The following is a 17,449-nucleotide window of genomic DNA, read 5'->3' as shown; positions in this document are numbered from 1 at the left end:
TTTACTTTGACAATATAATCCATCTACCAGACAGGTGTGGCATATCAAGAAGCATGACAGCATGATCATTACACAGGTGCACCTTGTGCTGGGGACAATAAAAGGCCACTCTAAAATGTGCAGTTGTGTCACACAACACAATGCCACAGATGCCTCAAGTTGAGGGAGCATGCGATTGGCATATTGACTGCAGAAATGTCCACCAGAGCATATAATGTTAATTTCCCTACCATAAGCCACCATCGTTTTAGAGATATAGGCAGTAGCTCCTACTGGCCTCACTACCGCAGACCACGTGAATGGCGTCATGTGGGCGAGCGATTTACTGATGTCAACATTGTGAACAGAGTGCCCCATGGTGGCTTTGGGGTTATGGAATGGGCACAGACAACAAACACAATTGAATTTTAAGCGATGGCAATTTGAATGCACAGAGATACAATGACGAGATCCTGCGGCTCATTGTCCTGCCATTCATCTGCCACCATCACCTCATGTTTCAGCATGATAATGCACGGCCCCACGTCGCAAGGATCTGTACACAATTCCTGGAAGCTGAAAATGTCCCAGTTCTTCCATGGCCTGCATACTGCCCAGACATGTCACCCATTGACAATGTTTGGGATGCTCTTGATCGACGTGTACAACAGCGTGTTCCAGTTCCCGCCAATATCCAGCAACTTTGCACAGCCACTGAAGAGGAGTGGGACAACATTCCACAATCAACAGCCTGATCAACTTTATGCGAAGGAGATGTCACGCTGCATGAAGCAAGTGGTGGTCACAGACACTGGCTTTCTGATCCACGCTCCTACTTAAGGTATTTGTGACCAACAGATGCATATCTGTATTCCCAGACATGTGAAATCTATAGATTAGGGACTAATGAATTGACTTAAATTGACTGATTTCATTATATGACCTGTAACTCAGTAAAATCGTTGAAATTGTTGCATTTCACTTCAAAACCTCACCATCTTCTAGCTCCCAGTCCGTCATGGGGATAAATAATGCACTGAGCTCCAGATAAAGCGTCACTCTGGACTCATGGCCGCATGGATGAGAGTAGAAGGAGCATCGGATTAGTATGCAAAGCTGTTCCTTTGAAGGGTGACCAACGATGCTGTAAAAATAGAGAGAGCTTACTCAACCAAGTGTGGACAGTCCTGTACCTTTCGAAGGTCATGGTAAAATGCCTAGAATGCACATGAACCCAGTTATGCTGGAATCATGTACATAAAATACAATTTATAAACAACTTCTGTTTGTCTTCCCCTTTAAGACTTAAATCTGTCCTGTACTGCCAGTCCAAGCACTGTCTGCATAGGTGACAAAATGTGGAGAGTTGCTCATCATAGTGTAAATTCCACTAGTACAATACTAACCACTGTTGTGATCAGCTTAGTCCTTACTCTTACAATATAATACATCCTACATAACGGTTATTTAACAATGTGGTATACCACTCTTGATAGATGACTCAAGTGAATTCAGAAAAGATCGCAATTGAAGCATTTGTGAATATATCTGATTTTTAATAGTTCTGTTTCAAATGATGTACAGTCAATCAAAAAAACATTGATTTCTCAGCTATTTTACAGCTTATCACACACACGTCAGCTTTTTGCCACACACACACACACACACACACACACACACACACACACACACATATACACATACACACACACACACAGACAGACACAGAGACAGACAGACAGACAGACACAGAGACAGACAGACACAGAGACAGACACAGAGACAGACACAGACAGATGTAAATCCACTAATCTCCATGCAGTAAAATAGTGAGTTCCCTCTTTGGAGCTGGTCCAGAGGGTTCTGATTGAATTACTCAAAAGTTTAAATATCCAATTATTTCCCCAAAGAGATACTAGGTAAAAACAAGAAATGGTGAAGTTGAGTTGTTCTGATTTTCTTCATTCAAAAAAGACTTCATGATGTGTGCTACCTATACAGTTAGTTTCCTATACAGGTAAAGTACAGAACATACAGGTGGTTTGAAGCCACTTTATGACAGGTGGCAGAGGTACATGACCAGCTAAGAAGGGAGAAGGCAACAAAGTGGCAGAGCCCATAGAACACTGATTGACAGAGCACAACGCAGGAACATCCCCAAACCTCTGTGGCCCTCGCTAGCCTACCCAGAGTTAAACATCTAATTACACTACAAACAAAGCCAGGAATAGATCATGGAATAAGGAGAGACAGGTATTGTATATAGTAGTGATGATTATACATTGCTCCAACCCTCGGAAATAACAAATAGCACACAGGCACCCCAACACACAAATACATGTACACACACATGATAGTGAGAGAGCGAGAAACAGCAGAGGTTCTGTACAACAACAAAAAAAGCCAACCCCAGTGGGCACACCAACGGCATGAGCCAACAACAAACTAAACACACGTGGACCATTTAGTGTCTTTTACTAGCTGGGACATGAAATTCCCTTTAAAACAAAAAGGAGGAACGTGTCTGAGAGAGCATGTGTGTGGAGACATTGAGAGGAAGTTGTGAGGTGACAGAAAAGCAACCCAGCAGGTGTTTCACAGCGCCGAGATGTGGAAAAACAGTCTGTACTGTCACATTTTAATGTGAAGCACTGAGGTATGCTGACAGTGGAGATTGAACTGCTAATTACACACACACTAAATATAGGTACTAATTTGCAGAGATGCGAGGCGAGATAATCATGAGAAGAGGCATCGGGGGGAGATACGGAGAAACAGTCACAACGAGCAAGAATCGCATCACAGCCTCCTCCTCTAACAGCACGGTCTGAACACATCTCCCAGGTGTCCCTCAGACTAGAGGCTCATTGGAGGAGGGTGGACTGGATCAGAGCAGCAGGGGTTGAACTGGGGTTAAGCCATCATATAAGGGGAGATCTGACTGGGTGGTGATGTCTCATTGAAAACAGACTAGACTGGGTGGGATATGGGAAACACCCACCCATATACAACTACAGGTGAAGGTGAAGTCAAAGGCCAGTGCAAACTATTGACCTGAGTGGAAAAAAATGGGTCTATAGAAAGCTTTGGGATCATGTGGGCCAGAGACCTCAGCAGTTTTAAAAATGGACATAGTTTGAATCAGATAAGGACTTGTAGAGTGGAGGAGGGTAAATGCTTGGGTGACAGAGAGAACAAACAGAAACCAGGGTCCCCAGGGAGGGCACACAGCCAGCAGGGTTGGAGATTCTACAAAGAAAAGGGCCTTCTGACGGTCAGGAGGAGAGGGTCGGGGGGGGTCCAGGAGCTCCCTCCAGTCAGGGCCAGTCCCCATGCCTCAGGATTCCCCCCTACTTCAGCCCTGTCAGGGGTTCAGTTCTTCAGCACTGCCTCGTAGCACTGGAACACACACTGGGAAACCTCTGGGGCTCTGCACTTCAGAGAGATCTGAGGAGAGAAGAGACAGTTACCACATGGTCTGGCTGGACAAGGAAATGCCAGTCTGTTTCTGTTAGCCAGGGGTTGAGAGGACCTCTAGTCAATAAGACTAGTTCAGATATTCATCCAAAGCAAACACTTTGACATGCCAGAGAACAAACGATTCATTTTCTTTTAGAAAGACAGAAAAGCTAGGCACACAGTAAACAATATACATTTTCTATCTAATAACAAAACCAACAAAACCAGCTAATCATCATCATCATCATCATCATCCTCCTCCTCCTCCTGGTGGAGCAACTGCTGCCCTCGTCTTGCTCAGGAGTCAAGTGCTTTGAGAGACAAACTATAGTCGAGTGAAATAAAACAGAATCACACTTTTCCTGGTGATTACGCGACCAAACATCCTTTTAACAGCGAGAGCCGTTTCAGGGATGATGAAAGCTGTATAGACGGGATAAAGGCTAATGCCCCTGGCCACTCTTTCATACCTTCAAGAAAAGCTCCTTTTGATATGCTCGTCTAGTCAGCTAGTCCCTTGCAACTGTAATGGCTGGAGTTTAAGCACTGCCTGTTTAACAAGCGCTGTAATTATTTCAGCAGCTTCACCTACTCATGTGTGAAGGGGAGAAAAAAGGGTGAATAACTTACTCCCCCGATTTTAGCAGAGGCATTTCATTTTATTTGCAGGGGAGAATTCATTAGCATTATAAATGCTGCCTTTTATTACATCTTATCAGCTTGGAGCGGAAAAAGAGAAGAAAAATAAATAACTCCCTCATTCCCTCTCAACCCCCCCCCCCCCCTTCCCCTCTTTTCTCTCACCCCTTCGGCTTGTGATGTTTAGTGAGTCTGTTGCTGCAGGATCTGATACGGCTGTAGGAGGCGGTTTCCTTTTCATCAGAGCTCACACAGGAAAACTAATATTCCCAGCGCAGTGTTTTGAAAGGGAGCACATGCTGGCAGTACTGTAGTCATGTGTTTGATGCAGTACTACTGCAGCTGTGTGTTTGAGGTGCCAGGGATTGTGTGGTGATCTAGAGAGTTCCGGTTGGCTCGTACTTACCAGTTCTATTAACAGTCATCATTAAAAAACTGGCCAGAGGCATTTGAAGTCCCATCGGACAGGGGCTCGGACCTGGTCCTTCTCTGACCAATATGACAGGTGATCACACTGATGCGCCATAGGCAATGGCAGTTCCCCCAGCACTGTGTTGGTACATTCCACAGCTCTGCTCTAGACCCCCCCCTCCGGGACTGGCTCTGCACTAATGCATAGCGCTGCTGGTGTGATTAGTCAGAATCTCTCTCTAAACAAGGCTATGCTGGCAGGTGTTTGGATCAGCATATTAAGACAGTTTGTAGAAAAGCTCTGATCAGCAAGGTTACATGGTGGGCATTCTGCTTAAGGCTTTGTAAATGCTGCTGAGTCAATATGAGAATCAGCGTTGGAGAATAGGGATTGGTAGAAACATGACAAGTGGGTAGTGGATGGGGAACAGTTGGAGGTGTGCAGGAGACATAGGAAAACGTAAAGATGCTCAGATTGCTGCACCATAAGGGGACCAGAGAGAAGAGGGAGAAGAAAGGAGCGATGAAAGATGGCACGGTCATGATGGTGGCTGTGCCAGAGAAGCATTCAGCATTCTCCCACACCACTGCAATTGGTCATGCCATTGCCACGGGGACAGGAGGCGAGGGTCTTCCGCTCCACTTCAAAAGGTAGAGCTAAGTACCTGGGTATCAGGGGACAACTGGGACCAATTAGGTAGGGTGCTGGAGGAACCTTGGGCTGAGCAACATTAGGTTAGAGTAGACCAAGTTAGTATAGAGTTAGGGTCATCATCACCATAATGATCCCTGGCATAGCTCTTAGCTTTACTGCCTTTCTAAAGGAAGCTGTGGAATCTTCCCACAGGCTGAGTAAAATCCAAAAAGTGTTATTTTCACAGGCTAAAAATAGCCGCTCAACACAAGGGTGCGTCAGGTTGATATTCACACGTCGTACGGAGAGTGCATCAGATCCATGCAGCAGCACAGGGAGGAGAGAGAGCATGCATGCTGCACACAGGCAGATGTAGCATCTTTGGTGTTGGATACAGAGCTTCTGATGGTGACCATCTGTAGGGAGGAAGAGAGTCTTATGGGCCCCAGGCCAGCGGACCGACAGACCAGAGGAAAGACAGACAGACAGATGGAAGAAGGCAACTGACAGAAAGAGGGTGAATCCAGATAGTTCAGGCTGAGTGTGACACGAAAGAAACTAAACCAATCACCATCAGAGACAGAAAAACAAAAACAGACTAAATCAAAAACGTACAACAAAAATGACAACAGACCAAGACAAACAGTCAGGGATTGATCAAACACCTCACTCGAGTCATTTCATGTCTGACTGAAAAGCCTTGTATCTCCTGAATGAAAATAAAATACCAAAATAGCCAAATCCAGAGGCTTAAACCACTGACGGATGAGTCAAGCCGAATCCCCAATAACGAACGGTGGAGGATTTCAATTTAAAACAGAGAGACTAAGACAGATTGAATGACATAAATGGAGTCATCTGGACTGGGGGAAACAAAAAGGACAGTAAACGCTTTCTCCTCATGAATAAAAACATGAGACTGAGGGGTCACATCAAGGTCACTGTTATGGACTAGTCAGGCACAATAATCTGGGCTACAGCTATTAAAACCAGTGAGCAGACAACGTTATACTGACACACACACACACACGCATCACCACAGAAACATACACACACAGAAAGAGACTCCTCAGGAGAAACAGACCTAGCATAGAGACGTAATGAAGAACAGAGATGGTAATGATGATGAATCACCAACCAGAAACACACTCATACGTGCCCCTGTCACTCTGCTGTCAATCATTATCTCCTCATCACACTTCACCCTTCTCATTAGTTCATGTCTTAACCCCCTTAACTCAAGTTCAACTCACATGTTCCCGTATCTTTCATTCTACTCTACCTTTTTCCCATTCATTGAAGTTATTCTTATTCACTCCCAGTGTTCAGGAGTAGTGAGCTACATATATGCCCCATGGGAGACCAGTATGGAAAAGTAGGAAAATGTATGCTCTGGATAGAAGCCTCTGCTAAATTACTCAAATGTAAATGTAACTATGTCCATTTTGCAGCAGCTTGGTAGTAGTTGAACTAAATTCTAATCTAGGTCGTGTTTTCAGTAGTTCATTACTTTTCTGCCATGTAGCGGTGTAGCTAACTACTAGAACTACACACTACTTTATTTGCACAGACAAAAAGAAAATATGAGTGATGTATGAAATAATTCCTTTCTTGTTTGGCATCAGACCTGCCTGATTCTCACTTGAAACATAACAGAATGTGTAATTTACACAGAAACTAACATCTGACACCTGAGTGATCTGTTCTTGCAATTTGTAGTCTGACATTTCAGATTAAGATATGATAAATTATCATGTACACTACCGTTCAAAAGTTTGGGGGTCACTTAGAATTTTCTTTGAAAGAAAAGCACATTTTTGTCCATTAAAATAACATCAAATTGATCAGAAATATAGGGTAGACATTGTTAATGTTGTAAATGACCAACCGTAGCTGGAAACGGCTACAAAGATGATTTTTAATGGAATATCTACATAGGCATACAGAGGCCCATTATCAGCAACCATCACTCCTGTGTTCCAATGGCACGTTGTGTTAGCTAATCCAGGTTTATCATTATCAATGGCTAATTGATCATTAGAAAAATCCTTTATCAATTATGTTAGCACAGCTGAAAACTGTTGTCCTGGTTAAAGAAGCAATAAAACTGGCCTTTAGACTAGTTAAGTATCTGGAGCATCAGCTTTTGTGGGTTCGATTATAGACTCAAAATGGCCAGAAACAAAGACCTTCCTTCTGAAACCAATCAGTCTATTCTTGTTCTGGGAAATGAAGGCTATTCCATGAGAGAAATTGCCAAGAAACTGAAGATATCGTACAACGCTGTGAACTACTCCCTTCACAGAACAGCGCAAACTGTCTCTAACCAGAATAGAAAGAGGAGTGGTGCACAACTGAGCAAGAGGACAAGTACATTAGAGTGTCTAGTTTGAGAAACCGACGCCTCACAAGTCCTCAACTGGCAGCTTCATTAAATAGTACCCGCAAAACACCAGTCTCAACGTCAACAGTGAAGAGGCGACTCGGGGATGCTGGCCTTCTAGGAAGAGTTGCAAAGAAAAAGCCATAACCCAGACTGGCCAATAAAAATTAAATATTAAGATGGGCAAAATAACACATTCTAAGCAATGTTGTGCTGCTATTTTTATTGACTTAGGCAAAGATTTTGATACGGTAGACCATTTCGGCCAGTCCACCTGGCCGTGCTGCTGCTCCAGTTTCAACTGTTCTGCCTGCGGCTATGGAACCCTGACCTGTTCACCGGACGTGCTTGTTGCACCCTCGACAACTACTATGATTATTATTATTTGACCATGCTGGTCATTTATGAACATTTTAACATTTTAACATTTTGACCATGTTCTGTTATAATATCCACCCTGCACAGCCAGAAGAGGACTGGCCACCCCTCATAGCCTGGTTCCTCTCTAGGTTTCTTCCTAGGTTTTTGGCCTTTCTAGGGAGTTTTTCCTAGGGAGTTTTTCCTAGCCACCGTGCTTCTTTCACATGCTTTGCTTGCTGTTTGGGGTTTTAGGCTGGGTTTCTGTACAGCACTTTGAGAATATCAGCTGATGTACGAAGGGCTATATAAAAATAAATTTGATTTGATTTGATTTGATTTCATTCTTGCGGGCCGACTAAGGAGTATTGGTGTCTCTGAGGGGTCTTTGGCCTGGTTTGCTAACTACCTCTCTCAAAGAGTGCAGTGTATAAAGTCAGAAAATCTGCTGTCTCAGCCACTGCCTGTCACCAAGGGAGTACCCTAAAGATCAATCCTAGGCCCCACACTCTTCTCAATTTACATCAACAACATAGCTCAGGCTGTAAGAAGCTCTCTCATCCATTTATATGCAGATAATAGTCTTATACTCAGCTGCCCCCTCCCCGGAGTTTGTGTTAAACACTCTACAACAAAACTTTCTTAGTGTCCAACAAGCTTTCCCTGCCCTTAACCTTGTTCTGAACACCTCCAAAACAAAGGTCATGTGGTTTGGTAAGAAGAATGCACCTCTCCCAAACAGTGTGATTACTACCTATCAGGGTTTAGAGCTTGAGGTAGTCACCTCATACAAGTACTTGGGAGTATGGCTAGATGGTACACTGCCCTTCGAGAAAACATATCAAAGCTGCAGGCTAAAGTTAAATCTAGACTTGGTTTCCTCTATCGTAGTAGCGCTTCTTTCACTGTATACCCGTCGCAAGACCCACTGGTTGATGCTTATTTATAAAACCTTCTTAGGCCTCACTCCCCCCTATCTGAGATATCTACTGCAGCCCTCATCCTCCACATACAACACCCGTTCCGCCAGACACATTCTGTTAAAGGTCCCGAAAGCACACAGAGATGGGATGGCGTATCGCTGCAGAATGCTGTGGTAACCATTCTGGTTAAGTGTGCCTTGAATTCTAAATAAATCACAGACAGTGTCACCAGCAAAGCACCCCGCACCATAACACCTCCCCCTCCATGCTTTACGGTGGGAAATACATATGTGGAGATTGTCCGTTCACCCACACCGTGTCTCACAAAGACACGGCGGTTGGAACCAAAAATGTCCAATTTGGACTCCAGACCAAAGGACAAATTTCCACCAGTCTAATGTCCATTGCACGTGTTTCTTGGCCCAAGCAATTCTCTTCTTCTTATTGGGTGTCCTTTAGTAGTGGTTTCTTTGCAGCAACTCGACCATGAAGGCCTAATTCCCACAGTCTCCTCTGAACAGTTGATGTTGAGATGTGTCTGTTACTTGAACTCTGAAGCAATTATTTAGGCTGCAATTTCTGAGGCTGGTAACTCTACTGAACTTGTCCTCTGCAGCAGAGGTAACTCTGGCTCTTCCATTCCTGTGGCGGTCCTCATGAGAGCCAGTTTCATCATAGCGCTTGATGGTTTTCCGGATTGACTGACCTTCATGTCTTAAAGTAATGATGGACTGTCATTTCTCTTTGCTTATTTGAGCTGTTCGTACCATAATGTGGACTTGGTCTTCTACCAAATAGGGCTATCTTCTGTATACCCACCCCTACTACCTTGTCACAACACAACTGATTGGCTCAAACGCATTAAGGAAAGAAATTCCACAAATTAACAAGACACACCTGTTAATTGAAATGCATTCCAGGTGACTACGAAGCTGGTTGAGAGAATGTCAAGAGTGTGCAAAGTTGTGATCAAGGCAAAGGGTGGCTATTGGAAGAATCTCAAATATGAAATATATTTTGATTTGTTTAACACTTTTTTGGTTACTACATGATTCCATGCGTGTTATTTCATAGTTTTGATGTCTTCACTATTATTCTACAATGTAGAAATAGTAAAAAATAAAGAAAAACCCTTGAATGAGTAGGTGCTCTAAAACCTTTGACCGGTAGTGTATGTTTTCATGGAAAACATGGAGATTTCTAAGCAACCACAAACTTTTGAATGGTGGTGTAGTTAACATCAATCAATCAAATTTATTTATAAAGCCCTTCTTACATCAGCTGATATCTCAAAGTGCTGTACAGAAACCCAGCCTAAAACACCAAACAGCAAGCAATGTAGGTATAGAAGCACAGTGGCTAGGAACAACTCTAGAAAGGCCAGAACCTAGGAAGAAACCCAGAGAGGAACCAGGCTATGAGGGGTGGCCAGTCCTCTTCTGGCTGTGCCGTTACTTTGAGAAAGTAGTTAAGTAAACTATACTATTCTTAAGGGTAGCTTTAGTAGCTTGGGAAACTACAACACTGCCCACTCCTCTCTTTCGTAGATTTCTCTTTCCATTAGTAATGTTGTTATCCGTCCCTCCTTGTCCCTGAACTCACCGTGTAGTTGGGGTTTCCAGCCTGCACCTTCAGCTCAGCCAGCACCCAGATGCCGTTGGACAGTTTGATGGACATGTAAAGCATATCCTGGCCCTCCACCGTGCGCTTGGCTATGGTGAAGATGTTACTGCCCTGCAGCTTGTTGCTGGCCGCATCTGTTTAGGGGGACAAGAGAATAGCCCTTAAATCACAATGGTCACTTCTTCTCAAACTTGAAATACCCCGTTAACATTTTAAAACTCCCAGGCAAACAACGGTTCATCTCCATCTGCAGATGATGTGGAAACAGTGTTCTACAAGTGATGATAATTAGCCTCGGAGTGTTCGGTAGGCTTGTGTTACAAGCTGTCAACTGTACCTGAGGGGATCAGACCGGTGCAATATGATGGCACCATGTAGAGAGCTGAACCTGGACCTTCAGCCATACTACTGTTCAGCTTTAATGGGAAGGGGCTTGGGGACTGCATTGCAATCAGGACCATAATGAAAACCAGGCTGCGGTCATTAATCATCGGCTCTGGGAAGGCAGGTAGTAGACTAAAGTCTGGGTCCTTTCGCAGTTCATACTCTAGAAACTGTCCTAGCTCTATTTCTCTCAGAATTCACTCTGTCTTTCTGAAACACAATTCTCTTTTCATGGGCTGTGACTTTACTCATCTGCAGAGAGCACTGATGAAACACTGCCATAGCCTAAGCCCTTGAATTCAAAATGGTAACTATATTTTCAGTAACGGTGACTGTTTCAAACTACCTGCATGGCAAAGATATACTCCTTAATTAACTTGCCCACGGTGCGTCTCACTGTCACGCTACGGTAACGTCTCAATCATACATTTTCACCTTAAAAAGGAAATTCTATCTATTCGGGGTAATATACTATGAGCCGTCATTAGTCATTTAGCTTAGACATAGCGGTTTTCATGGTTGTGTAAAACCAGATTATCACATGTAAATAAGGCCAGCAGGCTAAAAGTTAACTAAATATATGCATTAGATACAGTGCTGTCAGAAAGTATTCACATCCCTAGACCTTTACACATTTTGTGGTTACAGCCTCAATTTAAAGTGTATTAAAATTGAGATGTTTGTCAGTGGCCAACACACACACACACACACACACACACACAATACCCCAAGATGTCAAAGTGGAATTATGTTTAGAACTTCTTACAAATTCATTAAAAATGAAAATCGAAAATGTCTTGAGTCATTAAATATCCAACCCCTTTGTTATGGCAAGCCTAAATAAATTCAGGAGTAAAACTGTGCTAAACAAGTCACATAATAAGCTGCATGGACTCACTCTGTGTACAATAATGGTGTTTAACATATTTTTGAATGACTACCTCATCTCTGCACCCCACACATACAGATAATTGTAAGGTCCCTCAGTCGAGCAGTGAATTTCAAACACAGATTCAACCACAAGGACCAGGGAGGTTTTCTAATGCCTCGCAATGAAGGGCACCTATTGATAGATGGGTAAAAAATAAATCCGCATACATTGAATATTCCTTTGAGCATGGTTAAGTTATTAATTACACTTTGGATGGTGTATCAATACACCCAGTCACTACGAAAATACAGGTGTCATTCAACACAGGGACTCAGGGATTTCACCATGAGGCAATGGTGACTTTAAAACAGTTATGGAGTTTAATGGCTGTGATAGGAGAAAACTGAAGCTAGATCAACAACATTGTCATTTAGGTTAGTATTGTGGAGTAACTATAGTGAAAAGTAGGAAGCCTGTATAGAATAAGAAAATATTCCAAAACATGCATCCTGTTTGCAATAAGGCACTAAAGTAAAACTGCAAGAAATGTGGCAAATAAATTAACTTCATGTCCTGAACACAAAGCATTTGGGGAAAATCCAACACATCACATCAGAGTACCACTTAATATTTTCAAGTATGGTGGAGGCTGCATCATGTTATGGGTATGCTGGTCATCAGCAAGTACTAGGGAGTTTTTATTTTAGGATAAAAGAAACGGAATAGAGCTAAGCACAGGCAACATCCTAGAGGAAAACCTGGTTCAGTCTGCTTTCCAACAGACACGAAGACAAATCCACCTTTTAGCAAAACAAGAACCTAAAATACAAAACCAAATACACTGGAATTGCTTATCTAGACAACGTTGAAATGTTCCTGAGTGGCCTAGTTAGTGTGGACTTAAATTGGCTTGAAAATCTAGGTCAAGACTTGAAAATGGCTGTCAAGAAATGATCAGCAACCAACATGACATTTCTTGAATGTATTCTTTTTTCTTAAACGGGCAAATATTGTACAATCCAGGTGTGCACAGCTCTTAAGAGACTTACAGCTGTAATCATTGCCAAAGATGATTCGAACATGTATTGACTCAGGGGTGTGAATTCTTATGTACATTGCTATTTTTGTAGTTCATTTTCAATACATTTGCAAAAATATCTAAAACATGTCTTCCCTTTGTCATTATGGGGTATTGTGAATAGATGGGGGAGAAAGTTTTGAAGTCAGGCTGTAACGTAACACAATGTGGAATAAGTCAAGGGGTATGAATACTTTCTGAAGGCACTGTAGATAGAAACAAGCACTGTCAGAGCTCCAGTCTGTTTCCACAGTGCAACATTTTAGGTTACATGCCAAGCTGTCTCAACACAAAGCAGGTGGTGCACATTCTCCTCCTCTCTCCTCTCCTTTTATCCCTCCAATCCCTTCTTTGTCTCGGTCTGTCTCACCTGAGTTGAGATGACAGTCTTGGATCTGGAACTGAGACTCGTTGTCGTTAGGAATGTCTTTCCATGTGGCCAGGAACACCTGTCGCTCTGGGGAGAGATACAAAGAAGAATTAAGACGGTGGGAAGGAATGAGAAACAGAGGAAAAAAGAAAGAAAGAAAGGAGGGAGAGCGCAGAATGAGAACGGAAATAAGAAACTAATGAACGGTAAACAGTTTGTTGTTGTGCTGAACAATGCCGGTCCTGCTGTGCTTTTAGGATCCGGAGCATTAGCTCCCAGCCTCCAGCAGCGTTCCTACTGCTCGCCCCATCTGGAGCCTCCACAGGGGGACAAACACCACCACATTCCCCCAGACTGAATCAACCAGAGTAGGAACACAACAGGGGAAATTGGAACCAATGTCACAGATGTGTGATCTGAGAGCAAATGCATGACTAGATAGTTCCATGTGCAGAAAACACACATACACACACAAAAAAAGGCTTTCCTGAGATTGACGTAATAGTCACGGGCTGGCGTCGGCCTGGTTTGAAGCTATGGAAAAGGAGACCGCAAAACCATGATTCACTGAGTAGTCTATTCAGGTACACTCACCCATCTTTCCATCTTCCACAAACAGCATGCTGATGGGGTATTGGCAGCTGAAGTAGAAGACATCAATGTTGTTCTTCACAGCCACCTGTTAGAGTGATTACATAGAGGGGAGGGGGGGATGGAGAGATGAAGGGGCAATCAATGACTCATTGTTTTCAAGTAGTCTGAAAGGATAGACACTGCAGGGCATGTGTGGGGTTATTGAACAAGAGATGTTATTGTCCTGTGGATATGACACACACGATAGCATACGCTGCACTCCACATTCTACTACACAAGGAGATGCTCTCTCCCTCCCTTTCTCGATCTGTCAGGCCTGTTTAAGGCAACATCTCTTATTCTTCCCTCAGTTCCATCCCTTCTGTTTTCTCTGGTAACTAGAGAATAAAGATACCATGCTACAAATGATTTTATTTGTCCTTAGACCAGATGATGCCTAAAAAGGCAATTTGACTACATCGTCATTGAAACCTAACATAGAATGCATCCCAAATGGCACCCTATTCCCTTTATAGTGCAATACCTTTGACCAGGGCCCATAGGGGCACTATATAGGGAATAGGGTGCGATTTGGGACGCAGACACAGTATACTCTAAGAACTTTGTGGAGCGGTCACCGTACCGATCTGACTGCTCTATAGAAGAGTGATGAGGACAATGAGGTTGAGTTAAGCCTGTGGGGTGGAGGGGATGACAAGAGAAATTCTCTGAATAATTTATGAGGGAATATTGGTGCTCTGTTGACGCAGCGCCTGCCTGCCTGCCAGGCTGTCTGTACTGCAGTGGGGGTACACTGTATAGCTGGGCCTCCCTACGTCTCTCTCTAACCTTCACACAACTTCTGGATCATAAAAGTACATTGCCTAATAGAAACACATCACTGCTGCTAAACTATGTGTTTGTAGCCTACAGTACCATCATACAGGTCTTGGGCCTGTATGGAACAAATAGTTAAGCAGTGATGAGTACAACATTTCCATCAGGTAAAGTGAGAAAGTGACTGTTGGCTAAATAACAGTCAGCAGTGGTGTAAAGTACTACTTTAGTAGTTTTTAAAGGGTATCTGTACTTTACGATTGATATTTTTGACAACTTTTACTTTACATTTCCCCTGACCCCCAAAGTACTCATTACCTTTTGAATGCTTAGCAGGACAGGAAAATGGTCCAATTCACACACTTATCAAGAGAACATCCCTGGTCATCCCTACTGCCTCTGATCTGGCGAACTCACTAAACACGAATGCTTTGTCTGTAAATTATGAGTGAGTGTACTGGCTATCCGCAAATAAAATAAAAACAAGACAATTGTGCCGTCTGGTTTGCTAAATATAAGGAATTTGAAATATATTATTTTACTTGAGTATACATTGTTTCATTTCACCTTATTTAACAAGGTAGGCCAGTTGAGAACAAGTTCTCATTTACCACTACGACCTGGCCAAGATAAAGCAAAGCAGTGCGACAAAAACAAGAGTTAAACAAATGTACAGTCAATAACACAATAGAAAAAAATCTATGTACAGTGTGTGCAAATGTAGAAGAGTAGGAAGGTAGGCAAAATATAGGCCAGAGGCGAAATAATTACAATTTAGCATTAACACTGGAGTGATAGATGTGCAAGTAGAGATACTGGGTGCAAAAGAGCAAGAGGGTAAGCAATAATATGGGGATGAGGTAGTTGGTGTGCTATTTACAGATTGACTATACCTGTACACAGCCATCGGTAAGCTGCTCTGACAACTGATGCTTAAAGTTAGAGGGAGATATAAGACTCCAGCTTCAGTGATTTTTGCAATTCGTTCCAGTCATCGGCAGCAGAAAACTGGAAGGAAAGGCGGTCAAAGGAAGTGTTGGCTTTGGAGATGACCAGTGAAATACACCTGCTGGAGTGCGTGCTATGGGTGGGTGTTGCTATGGTGACCAGTGAACTGAGACGAATATGTAGTGAGGGCCAGCCAACGAGAGCATACAGGTCGCAGTGGTGGGTAGTATATGGGGCTTTGGTGACAGACAACATCCAGTTTGCTGAGTAGAGTGTTGGAGGCTATTTTGTAAATGACATCACCGAAGTAAAGGATCGTCAGTTTTACGAGAGTATGTTTGGCAGCATGATTGAAGGAGGTGGTGTCGTCTGCGTAGAGGTGGATCAGAGGGTCACCAACAGCAAGAGCGACATCATTGATATATACAGAGAAAAGAGTCAGCCCAAGAATTGAACCCTGTGGCACACCCATAGAGACTGCCAGAGGCCCGGACAACAGGCCCTCCAATTTGACACATTGAACTCTATCAGAGAAGTAGTTGGTGAACCAGGCGAGGCAGTCATTTGAGATGCCAAGGTTATGGAGTCTGCCGATAAGAATGCGGTGATTGACAGAGTCGAAAGCCTTGGCCAGGTCGATGAAGATGGCTGCACAGTACTGTCTTTTATCGATGGCGGTTATGATATCGTTTAGGACCTTGAGCGTGGCTGAGGTGCACCCATGACCAGCTCGGAAACCAGATTGTATAGTGGAGAAGGTACGGTGGGATTCAAAATAGTCGGTGATCTGTTAACTTGGCTTTCGAAGATTTTAGAAAAGGCAGGGCAGGATGGATATAGATCTATAACGGTTAGGGTCTAGAGTGTCACCCTCTTTGAAGAGGGGGATGACCGCGGCAGCGTTCCAATCTTTGGGGATTTCAGACGATACGAGAGAGAGGTTGGATAGGCTAGTAATAGAGGTTGCAACAATTTCGGCAGATAATTTTAGAAAGAGGGTCCAGATTGTCTAGCCCAGCTGATTTGTAGGGATCCAGATTTTGCAGCTCTTTCAGAATGTCAGCTGTCTGGATTTGGGTGAAGGAGAGGCGAGGGGGGGGGGGGGGGGGGGGGGGGGGGGCCTTAGGTAAGTTGCTGCAGGGGGTGCTGAGATGTTGGCCGGGGTATGGGGTAGCCAGGTGGTAAGCATGGCCAGCCGTAGAAAAATGCTTATTGAAATGATCGATTATCGTAGAATTATCGGTGGCGAGTGTTTCCTATCCTCAGTGCAGTGGGCAGCTGCTCTTATTCTCCATGAACTTTACAGTGTCCCAAAACTTTTTGTAATTAGTGCTACAGGAAGCACATTTCTGTTTGAAAAAGCTAGCCTTACTGAGTATATTGGTTCCTGACTTCCCTGAAAAGTTGCATATTGCGGGGCTATTCGATGCTAATGCAGAACGCCATTGGATGTTTTTGTGCTGGTCAAGGGCAGTCAAGTCTGGGGTGAATCAAGGGCTGTATCTGTTCTTAGTTCTACATTTTTTGAACGGGGCATGCTTATTTAAGAGGAAAGCACTTTTGAAGAGCAACCAGGCATCCTCTACTGATGGGATGAGGTCAACATCCTTCCAGGATACCCGGGCCAGGTCGATTAGAAAGGCCTGCTTGCTGAAGTGTTTTAGGGAGTGTTTGACAGTGATGAGGGGTAGTCGTTTGACCGCGGACGCACGCAGGCAATGAGGCAGTGATCGCTGAGATCCTGGTTGAAGACAGCAGAGGTATTTAGAGGGCAAGTTGGTCAGGATGATATCTAAGAGGGTGCCCATGGTTACAGATTTATGGTTGTATCTGGTAGGTTCCCTTGATAATTTGTGTGATATTGAGGGCATCTAGCTTAGATTGTAGGACGGCTGGGGTGGTAAGCATGTCCCAGTTAGGTCACCTAACAGTACGAACTCTGAAGATAAATGGGGGGCAATCATTTCACATATGGTGTCC

General features: G+C 43.6%; 1 protein-coding gene across 3 annotated transcripts in view; it reads right to left on the bottom strand.

The window, feature by feature from the left end:
• Window positions 1-1,514: 1,514 nt before the first annotated feature.
• Window positions 1,515-17,449, bottom strand: part of LOC106584973 (AP-1 complex subunit beta-1) — a 51,930-nt gene continuing 35,995 nt past the window's right edge. For all 3 annotated transcript variants that reach the window (XM_045707192.2, XM_014170659.3, XM_014170660.3), the window contains 4 exons: window positions 13,706-13,790; window positions 13,112-13,198; window positions 10,388-10,542; window positions 1,515-3,426 (listed from right to left, as the gene is read on the bottom strand). In XM_045707192.2, coding sequence (XP_045563148.1) covers window positions 3,352-3,426; window positions 10,388-10,542; window positions 13,112-13,198; window positions 13,706-13,790 — 402 coding nt within the window. In that variant the 3' untranslated portion in view covers window positions 1,515-3,351. The remainder of the gene's footprint in view (window positions 3,427-10,387; window positions 10,543-13,111; window positions 13,199-13,705; window positions 13,791-17,449) is intronic.

Source organism: Salmo salar, chromosome 24, assembly GCF_965601325.2.
Source record: "Salmo salar chromosome 24, fSalSal1, whole genome shotgun sequence".
NCBI classification, from domain to species: domain Eukaryota; kingdom Metazoa; phylum Chordata; class Actinopteri; order Salmoniformes; family Salmonidae; genus Salmo; species Salmo salar.
This window is presented reverse-complemented; position numbering and strand designations above follow the sequence as displayed.